The sequence below is a fragment of the Carex rostrata genome, chromosome 7 (genome assembly GCF_964058835.1).
Source record: "Carex rostrata chromosome 7, lpCarRost1.2, whole genome shotgun sequence".
Lineage (NCBI taxonomy): Eukaryota > Viridiplantae > Streptophyta > Magnoliopsida > Poales > Cyperaceae > Carex > Carex rostrata.
The window spans coordinates 6,450,114-6,460,390 of NC_135924.1; the positions used below are offsets into that span (position 1 = coordinate 6,450,114).

Sequence of the window (10,277 nt, forward strand, 5' to 3'; positions counted from 1 at the left end):
GGAAATTTTCAAAGTCAAAATAACCGAACCGACCGAATCTTTATATATTATAATTCTTAATCAATTGCTTTAAATATTTTGATTTATTTCTTAATATCCTAGTTTATTATTTAATATCCCGGTTTATTTCTTAATATACCTCAGTTTATTATAAATCAATTGCTTTATATAAAAAAATTAATATATTTCGATTTGAATCGAACAAATCGAAATAAAACTTTGATTTAGTTCAGTTCGGTTACAATGCTAAATCGTTTCAGTTTGATTCTATTTTTGAAATAGAATTATAACATTAGTTTGGCTAATTCGATTCGGTTTCAACCGAATCGAACTCGTGAACACCCTGCAGAACTCACAAAAAAAAAAAAAAAAAAAAAAAAAAACCTTCACTATAGACTGAAATAGACTGAATATCAAAACTTGGAGGGGTCTCTATCCAAAATCGTCCTCGCTCTCTAGCAGATTTCAGCACTTTATCCTCCATCTCCTCAGGTCACACCCAGCAGCAAGCAACCAAACCCAAAACCCTTCTCTCCTCTCCTTTCCTCCGCCGGTCCACTCCAGTCTCTCCTCCTTCCCCAAAACAAGAGGGACCAAAACCTAAAACTACACCCCACGTTTTCAATCCCCCAAATGGACCTCTCCCTCCTCCTCCACCCTCCCTCCCTTTCCTTTTCCCTCCGCTTCCATTCTCCCCCCATCCCCCGCCGCCACTTCCACCACCGCCGCTACGTAACCCTTCGTCGCCACTTTGTTACCTCGGCTTCCATCTCCGCCTCAACTGACACTCCGGTCTCCATTTTCGGACCCAAAAGAGAACTCACTGGTGTACAGCCGCTGATTGATGGAGTGACCCCACCTGTCAGGATTGCTAGCTCAGTCATCATTGCTGCAGCGGCAATCGTGGCTGGATATGGACTAGGGTTGAAGATTGTTGGCTCAAAGAATGCTGCTGCTGCTGGCGCTGCGGTGCTTGGTGTGGCGGGTGGTGCCCTGGTGTATAAGATGAATGCAGAGGTGCCGGAAGTTGCAGCTATAAACCTTCACAATCTTGTTGTGGGTCATGATGATCCACTCGAGTTGAAGCGCGAGGAGATCGAGGGTGTTGCTAAGAGGTTTGAATTCAGTAGGAATTAAACTGTGATACCTTTGATTCCAGAAGAAGAAACTTGAACTTCATATTTGATTTCTCTATAAAAGCATGCACGAATGATTCATCTATGTTTACATAAATATTTTTTAGATAGGGAAAATCTTAGCATAATGTAGCAGGTGAAAATGTAGATAAGTTATTTATTTTTAACTTTTATGGATCATGATTTGAATTTTACATGAAACCTTAACCAAAATTATTTTTCCTTTTTTGGCTATGGTCTTAATCTAATATCTTGTTCGTGTTCGAAATTATAGATATGGCATCAGTAAGCAAGATGAAGCCTTCAGAACAGAGTTATATGATATCTACAGCAGGTAAACATGCAAATCATATCTCAATTCTCTTATGTCTTTTGTACTAGGTGACTACACAAATTCCAATAAGTAATACCTTAATTTATTAGTATTTGTTGAATATTTGCAGGTTTGTTTATGCACTTCTTCCCCCAGGAGGAGAAAGTCTGAAGGGAAATGAGGTTGAAACAATCATAAAATTCAAAGCTGCTCTTGGAATCGATGATCCAGATGCTGCAAATGTTCACATGGAGGTAATAATGTAAATTGGAACATGCATCAAATATCTTTTATATTTTCTACTTGGGGTTATAATCTGATTTTGTTGAAGTCACATTTATTTTTGTATAATAATACAGATTGGAAGACGCATATTTAGGGAGAGATTGGAATCAGGAGATCCTGATTCTGATGCAGAACAGAGACTGGTATATTTGTTTTCACTGTTCTTAGTTTTTCTTTGCTTTTGTATATGGTGGGACTGCTGATATTTGTGCTAAACTGGTACAGGCATTTCAGAAGCTCATATATGTATCAAATCTTGTTTTTGGGGATGCATCAACCTTTCTTTTGCCCTGGAAACGGCTTTTCAAGGTCACTGATGCTCAGGTAATTATTTTATTTTATTCATTGTTTGTGTTCTTTTTGGCTATATCATCTAACTAAGAGTTGGTTTAAGTACCTTCTTTTTTGGCATGGATCCTTGTGTTTATACAATCATTTGTTTTTAGGTCAATATAGCTATTCGAGAGAATGCAAAGAAATTGTATTCTATAAAGCTCAACTCTGTGGGAAGAGGTAATATGCATTTCACTATGACGATCTTCATTTTATCTTGTTCTTTTCGTATATATAAATCCTTTTTTAATTGTTTACCACTGTAGAAAAATACATAATATGATTTGCTTGCTCTCTAGTACCATCAGAGCCAGAATTGACTTGTTTGGAAAATGTTATTTGTACTTGGTTTTTCTAGTAGCTTGATTTATACAAGAATTATTTGAACAAATTAAAATAACAACCCATACAAACATCACCTAATAGAAAAGAAAAATTAAAGGACAAATTCATTATTGGTTGTTTTTGAACTTAAAAATCAGAAAAGGAAAATTATTGGTTGGTTTTGAATACCATATACTGGAGAGGAATCCAATTTATACCCATTCTACAATAACCCTCTCTCTCTCTCTCTCTTTTTAATAAAGAAGCAGAAGGCAAAAAACCTATTGTATCTCATTAACCAAATAAGAGTTTATAGGTGGGGCGTGAGGAGAAGAAAAAAAATAATCCATTCAGTTCCATACCCTCTAGAAGAAATAGCATTTTTTTTCACTTCAATCTTAAGTATATTTTTTTTCTATTTTCCATTGAACTTAACCGAGCTGGGTTGCTTGCCAGTACACGGCTTTTTTTTTTGGGGGGGGGGGGCAGTTTGGATGCCAGCTTGGTGTAAATGAAATATCTCACACAAATTTGTTTTTCTGAAAGTTTAGTACCAATACGTGAATTTTTTTCCAAATATGACAAAGTGGTTAGAACTTCACAAAATGGCAGAATACTGTTTGCGCTGACCAGTGGAGACTGGTACATAACTGATTCCACTAAATTAATAATTTAACAACTGAAAGATTTCTTCCTCTTTATGTATTCAGTTATAGATGCAAGTCAGCTAATTGATTTGAGAAAATCTCAACTTCTTTACCAGCTCTCTGATGAGGTAATCGTCATGTCAATTATAACTTACCTTTTAACAAATCACTGCCTGAGTAATAACGGTAAATCCTTTTGATATGCAGATAGCTTCTGAAATGTTTAGAGAACATACCAGAAACTTAATTGAAGAAGACATTACTGCAGCTTTAAGTATCTTGAAGTCACGCTCTAAAGCTGCGTATGAATTTCTGTGACGCTTCCTATAATTTTTTATTTTCAAGTTTAGACCTTGGTGAAATTTCTTTATTTGTTTTTTTTAACTTGTACAGAACAGAAATGCCACAAGTTATTGAAGAACTGGAGGAGGTTTTGGCATTTAATGAATTGCTGACCAAGCTGAGAAACCATCCAGAAGCTTCTCAATTTGCTCCTGGGGTTGGGCCTGTGTCTGTAATAGGTACATTAGGATGTTTATCTTCTTTAAGTTATTTGATGAATTGGAGGGTTCAAATGCCTCCATTTTTTGTGTCTCCATTATGCCTCCATTTTGAACTACAATAACTTAAAATTTAAAACTTAAATGTCAAATAAAATCATTAGATATATATATATATATATATTAATTTTCTCTATGCACACGTAAAAGATCATGACATTTTGATTTTGTTTCGATTAGTATCAAGAGCTTGCAAAAATACACCAATGTTGATAATTTCTAAACGTTGAATTTTCAACTTATTAATTCATATAAAACCAAAATCAAAAAGTGATAATTTTTTATGTGCATGTAGAGAAATTAATATAGATCACATCTAACTGTTTTATTTTGACATATAAATTTTAAAATTTTTATCATTAAGAAATTAAAAAGTGGAGGCATTTAAACCCCTCCTTTTATGAAATGCAGCTATACTCCCAGTGCCTCATGATCTGCTACTTTCTTGAAACTATAGACTAATAGGGTAAAATCATAGTGTTAGTGTGTATTCTTTTGTGACAGGTGGGCAATATGACCCCGAAAGGAGTCTGAGTGATGTAAAGCTTCTATATCGGGCATATGCCCTTGAATCTTTCCCCGGTGGACGGATTGATGAGAAAAAGGTATTATCAATAATTCGTTGGTATTTAGTCCGATTATAAATTAAACCAAAGATTACCAAGCCCATCTTGTTCTTACCTGTTAATGTTACTGATGTAAGAACAAAACTTTAAAAATTGCAGATTAATAAATTGAAAAATTTGAGGAATATACTGGGGTTAGGGAAGCAAGAGGCTGAAACTATATTGCTAGAAATCAAGTCAACTGTGTATAAAAAGAGGCTCTCAAAAGCCTTCAATAATGAACTGGCAACGGCACCAAGCAAAGCCGCCTTTCTCCAGAACCTATGCGAAGATTTACGCTTTGATCCAGAAAATGCTAGCAAATTGCATGAAGGTACCTTCTGCCATCATCTTGCTTGCTTATACTTTATCAGCTGCATAGTGTGAAATGTTTAGAGTTGCTTTGAGATTCGTGCAGAGATCTACAGACAGAAGCTTCAGCAGTTGGTAGCGAAAAAAGAGTTGAGCAAGGAGGATGTAGATACCCTGACATCTTACCAAGTACGCCTTTGCATCCCTCAATCAACTGTCGATGCCATACATAACGACATATGCGGGAAATTGTTTGCAAAGGTAAAATTTCTTTTGCTTTATTAAGAGCACATTCTATGATCTCGTTTGTTTTGTCTGAGTTCTAAGATGATATTTATTTGTAGGCTGTGGAAAATGCGATCTCCTCAGGGATTAATGGGTTTAATTCTGATGCGAGGTCAGCCGTCAGGAAGGCAGCTCATGGATTGCATTTATCCAAAGATGAAGCTATGGCTATCACCAATAAAGCGGTACATTCTCTACAACTTTGGACCACCTATTTTATCACTGAGTGAGGCTATGGTACTATGCATAGTGCAGATTGTTCTGTACTATGGATCAATATTTTGGTTTCCATAGTCCAAATAGTCGATCTGAACCGTTCAATGTGAGCTCCCCATATGATAATGTAGCAGACTAAATTTTACATTTTTTAGAAGAGGGTTCAAATGCCTCCATTTTTTGTGCCTCCATCATGCCTCCATTTATAAAAACTTAAATAACTCAAAGTTTAAAACTTAAACGTCAAAATAAAACCGTTAGATGTAATCTATGTTATTCTCTCTATGCCCATAAAAAATTATCACATTTTGATTTTGCTTTTATATGAATCAATAAGTTGAAAAATCAATGTCTAGAAATTATCCACATTTGTATACATTTTTACAAGCTCAAGATAACAATCAAAACAAAGTTGAAATGCCATAATTTTTTACATGTGCATGATAAAATGATATAGTTAATATCCAACGGTTTTATTTTGAATTTTAAGATTTAAATTTTGAGTTATTAAAGTTTTTAAAAATGGAGGCATGATGGAGGCACAAAAAATGGAGGTATTTGAACCCTCCTCTTTTTAGAATTTGTTTACTATTTTTTTTAGATATGTAGAATATCGCTACTTTTGAATGGTCTACAATTTTTAGATCAAGTGATTTTCTACCTATCCGAAAAATGGTAAAAAAAATCTAAAAAAATGTAAAATTTGATCTACAAGTACATTTTTTATATGGAGATCATGTTGAACGGTTCAGATCAATTGTTTGGACTTTGGAGATGGAGGTACTGACCCATAGTATGGGCCATTATGCGCTATGCATAGTACTACGGCCTCACTCTTTATCACCCATTTCTGTAAGAGTTGATAAAGTTGTATTTTATCCTTTTTCCTTTTTTAGGTGCGCAAGGTGCTGCTTGTTTACATTGGGCGTGCAAGAGCAGCAAGCAACAGAATTGAGACTGCAAAAGAGCTTCAAAAGATGATTTCATTCAACTCCTTGGTGGTGACACCTCTAATCTCTGAGATAAAAGGGGAGCAAATTCCTGTAACACCAGAACCTGATACAAAACCAGAAGCAACTGATGAAACTGAAGAAGAGGATGAGGAAATGAAGTTAGTGAAGGATTTGAAGGACATGGATCACGAAAAGGCATCAAAGGGAAGGTCTTCACTTACAAGCCAAAAAGAAATAACTGTTAAAGATGATATCCCATACCCGGAAAGAGCTGATCTATACGAATCGTACCTGCATTACTGCATGACCGGTGATATGACTAAGGTGGCATTTGGCCTCTCTGTACCAACAAAGGTTGATGACAGTGAGTACAAGCGCCTTGATCAATTAGGCGACATTCTCGGCCTGAACTCTGACGAGACGAGACTGATTCGTTTAAACATTGCCGAAAAGGCGTTTATTAAAGAAGCCGAGGTCATCTTAGCTGACGGAAAAATGTCAAAGGCCAAGATGGAACAACTGACAAAGTTACAAAATGACGTGAAGTTACCAGAAGAGCATGCCCAGAAGGTTATCAAGAATGTTATTCGTAACAAAATGACGGTTTCAATTGAAGCAGCAGTAAAAGGGGGCCGCATGGGGCTAAAGGAGGTGCGTGATTTGAAGGAGGCAAAGGTTGACATCAAGGATGTCATGTCAGAGGCATTGAGAGAGAAAATTTTCAAGAAGGCAGCTGAGGAGGTCCTCTCTAATGGCCAGGGGGAGTTTGATGAGACCGAGATGTTCCATAAAGTCACCGAAGAATTGAGCATTGATAAGGAGAAAGCAATGAAGGTAGTACAGGAAATTGCCAAGGCTAGGCTTGGTAACTCTCTTGTTCAGGCTGTTGCTCAGTATCGACAGAAAAACCAAGATGGAGTGGTAAGTTGGTGTTTTATCAGAAAATTAGAGTGATGCTTCGGTACTATGCATAGTGCATATTGATATGTACTATAGATCAATATCTTTATTTTCAAAGTCCAAACAATCGATCTGAACCGTCCAACATAATCTCCATATGAAAATGTACCTTTGTGGATCAAATTTTACATTTTTTTTAGGAATTTTAACTATTTTGTTATGTAAGTAGAAAATTACTTGATCTAAAGATTCTAGACTCTTAAAAAATAGTGATTTTTTCTACCTATCTATTAGTAAAAAGAAAATCTAATATTTAGTGTGCAAGTACATTTTCATATGGATATCAAGTTTAACGGTTCAGACTGACAATTTGGACTTTAAAAACAAAAACATCAGTTATCCTCACTATGGAAAATTATATGCCGCTGATATGGAATCAATTTAACTGTGATATGCTCACATTTTACTTTATGACAGGTTAAATCATTAAATGACATGCTGGCATGTGACATGGCGTCACCGGCTGATGGCCCAGTCACTTGGTCTAACCCTAGCGAGCTGGATGATCTCTACTGCATCTACTTGAAGAGTATTCCAAAACCCGAGAAACTCTCAAGACTCCAAAATTTGCTCGGGATAAGCGATGAGAAAGCTTTCTCGCTTCAAGATGCTGCAAGGGAAGGTGCTTTGCCGATTGCACCTGCCGAGGAAGAAGAGGAATTTGCATTCTAGTCCTCTAGATAGTCAATTTTGCTAGCTGGTAGTGGTGTTGTATTCCATGGTTTGCATTTATTTTTGTTGTAATAGCGTCTCTGCGAGTGCTATTTATACTGATTCTAGATGTATAGGATATTATTATTTAAGGTTTGTTTTAAATAACTACTTTGATGTTATAGTTCGGCTTTGACAGCTTCTAAATAAAGAGTCCAAAGCTATAAATACTCTACACCTAATTGCAGTATTGCTACTTGCAACATGGATTACTAGTTTGTTACTAAAGCAAAATTGAATTTGAAGTTCAACATTGCATCAATATCAAATAATATTTTCATTAATTTGACACTACATTGGATTCCATTAATAGCAAGGCAAAAGTGATAGTTTTAACATTACATGGTTGAGTTTTTATTAAGCAATTTACTACCAACTCCGATTTATACAACATTTCAATAACCCAATCAAATCTCTTCTTTAAGGTAGATAAACTATACATCACGATGCATAAAATTTATAAACGTGGCAACAAGTGGTTGATACACAGTAAATAATAAAAAGGCAGTCACATGAACATTAAACTAAAAAAATCTACATCACAAGCAAATTATGTAACCAATCCCAAGTAGGAAGCAATTTAACTTCCATCTTTTTTCTTTCTTTTGGTCATAATCATCATTTAATTGCCTTATCACTACGTGCTAAACTTTACAAATACAAGTAGGAGCTGAAGTCACTTCAGAGCTATCCATGAACTACAGAAACAGTATTGACATTCTTTAAACAATTTCTCAAGTGATTTATTTTCAACAAGAAAAATATTATTTTTAATGATCTAATCAGACATTGTCAGGCCAGAACTCCCTAAAGAAAGCTCTTTCAAATTCCTTTTCCTGCATGCGCTTTTCCTCCTCCTGTAGCTTTCTTAGTCTCTTTGTGACTAGATTCGCTCTTTTTGCAGATTTCTTCGCTTCATTCACCTGGAAAAAAATAGCATGCATGAATTAATTTCACAAATTTGCATCAATTATCCTCTAGACCAAAGCATTATAAATAACCACAAGCCGAATGAAATTTCAACATGATAATGCACCTTAGGATTAGGAGGGTCTTTCTGAACTTCTGGCATTTTATTTTTTCTATCAGCACCTAAACCCCGTTTGTTGTTCTTCACACGCGTCTCTATTGGTTCGAGCCTTCCCTAGTATAGAAAGTTAGAAAGCATTACAAAGTTAATCATAATTAAAACACAATTAAATTCGGGATACAAAGAAGTCTCAGCTAATAGAAGAGAGATGCACAAGACAGTGATATAGTGGGAAAATAAAGACAGACAGGAGATATTTTTTTGCAGGAAACTAAAAACAAACAATTTTTCAATAAACAAAATCAATATGACAATCAACTCTAAACATCTCTTTTCTTATTAGGTGAACTCTAAACATCTCAATAGACTCAATACTTCAAATAATATGACAATCAACTCTTAACAAAAAGAAAGTAAAATATAATTAAATCATAATAAATATTCTACTATAATAAAAGCTAAACTTCTTACACAAAAACTAAATTGACAAGAAAATTTAATTTAAGTCGATTAAACCAGAAAACCACAATATTTTGAACCCAACAATATACATCCTCAATTACATAACATGAGAAAATACCTAATGTCACAAAGAAGAGCATTTTCAGAATGCATCTAAATTGCTAACCCTATTAACCTAAAATATTAATCTAATTAGGGCAGAAAAAGAACACCAGTTCTAGGCTTTTCAGAATACATCAATCCAAGTACCAAATATAAACAATTATACAAAGTGGAAACCAAGGAGATGGTACCACCTGATACTGGTAAAAATAGGTTATAAAAAACCATGCTACAAACGTACTTGTAAAGGCACTATACCAGAAAAGTTCAATCACAGCTTTTCAAATAATGCTTTCCAAATAACTAAACTCAAAATCCTCAATTAATTCCTAAAAAAGAAAATTAATTATAATACTAATTGCTAGCAAACCTGTTCAGATGCCCCAAGGCCGGTACCTTCCTTCCAGCCACATTTCTTCAGTAGCTGCACAGATGAGAAATTCTATGTCAAAAGAGAGACAAAGGGACAAAACCCAAATCATAAATTAGGAAGCAAAAATGCAAAATTGAAACCTTGAAACCGATGTTGGATGAATCGATAGCTCCTTTGCTGCACCCCACCTCCGCCTCCGCCTCCATCTTCCTTTCTCTACGCTAATTTTACGGCGAATTGGCGCAATTTTTTGTTAAGCTCTTGCGAAATTTCGGAGGATCTCTCTCCCTCTCTCGAGTCTGCTCTGTGATTTGATAGCGGTTCAAGTCGGTGCTCGTTAAATCCGGTTCAAAAAAATTTGTATCCCCTAAGGCAACTCAAATAAGTTTGGATCCTGACCTTCTGATCAAAATACACACGAATATTGAAAGATCCATTGAATTTTAACCTGGGCCGGATTAGTCCGGATTCTGATCAGACCTATCTAAACTCAAAGTTTAAATTACCTTAGAGAGGATCCCGACCACACCTTACGAAGGTTAAAACGAGTTAGTGTCTGGATGCACGCAGTGTCATATTTACTTCCCTACGTGTCAGTGGAGCGGATTTACATACTCCAAGTCTACCCAAAGATTTCAGAATTGAAGAGAAAAAAGGCGATGGGCTGCCT

General features: G+C 35.5%; 2 protein-coding genes across 2 annotated transcripts; one reads left to right on the plus strand and one right to left on the minus strand.

Annotated features, from left to right (window-relative positions):
• Nucleotides 1-413: 413 nt before the first annotated feature.
• On the plus strand, nucleotides 414-7,814 carry TIC110 (translocon at the inner envelope membrane of chloroplasts 110). Its single transcript, XM_078306023.1, has 15 exons — nucleotides 414-1,115; nucleotides 1,411-1,470; nucleotides 1,580-1,703; nucleotides 1,809-1,877; nucleotides 1,960-2,058; nucleotides 2,181-2,247; nucleotides 3,102-3,166; nucleotides 3,246-3,340; nucleotides 3,432-3,559; nucleotides 4,103-4,203; nucleotides 4,324-4,537; nucleotides 4,622-4,776; nucleotides 4,860-4,985; nucleotides 5,913-6,890; nucleotides 7,347-7,814. The coding sequence occupies exons 1-15, from the start codon at nucleotides 634-636 to the stop codon at nucleotides 7,599-7,601; spliced, it is 3,018 nt and encodes a 1,005-aa protein (XP_078162149.1). The 5' UTR covers nucleotides 414-633; the 3' UTR covers nucleotides 7,602-7,814.
• Nucleotides 7,815-8,209: 395 nt separating this feature from the next.
• Nucleotides 8,210-9,940, minus strand: LOC144557462 (D111/G-patch domain-containing protein). The gene is made up of 4 exons (XM_078306035.1): nucleotides 9,748-9,940; nucleotides 9,605-9,658; nucleotides 8,677-8,784; nucleotides 8,210-8,563 (listed from the first exon to the last, which is right to left on the minus strand). The coding sequence occupies exons 1-4, from the start codon at nucleotides 9,811-9,813 to the stop codon at nucleotides 8,423-8,425; spliced, it is 369 nt and encodes a 122-aa protein (XP_078162161.1). The 5' UTR covers nucleotides 9,814-9,940; the 3' UTR covers nucleotides 8,210-8,422.
• Between the last annotated feature and the right edge of the window lie 337 nt (nucleotides 9,941-10,277).

Excerpts from the sequence above, each read along its gene's own strand:
- TIC110 (XM_078306023.1), top strand. The coding sequence starts at position 634 with ATGGACCTCTCCCTCCTCCTCCACCCTCCCTCCCTTTCCTTTTCCCTC. Across the intron at positions 3,560-4,102 it reads TGGGCCTGTGTCTGTAATAG|GTGGGCAATATGACCCCGAA; the intron begins GTACATTAGGAT and ends CTTTTGTGACAG. Across the intron at positions 4,986-5,912 it reads TGGCTATCACCAATAAAGCG|GTGCGCAAGGTGCTGCTTGT; the intron begins GTACATTCTCTA and ends TTCCTTTTTTAG.
- LOC144557462 (XM_078306035.1), bottom strand. The coding sequence starts at position 9,813 with ATGGAGGCGGAGGCGGAGGTGGGGTGCAGCAAAGGAGCTATCGATTCA. Across the intron at positions 9,659-9,747 it reads CATCCAACATCGGTTTCAAG|CTACTGAAGAAATGTGGCTG; the intron begins GTTTCAATTTTG and ends TCATCTGTGCAG. Across the intron at positions 8,785-9,604 it reads GCCTTGGGGCATCTGAACAG|GGAAGGCTCGAACCAATAGA; the intron begins GTTTGCTAGCAA and ends TTTCTATACTAG.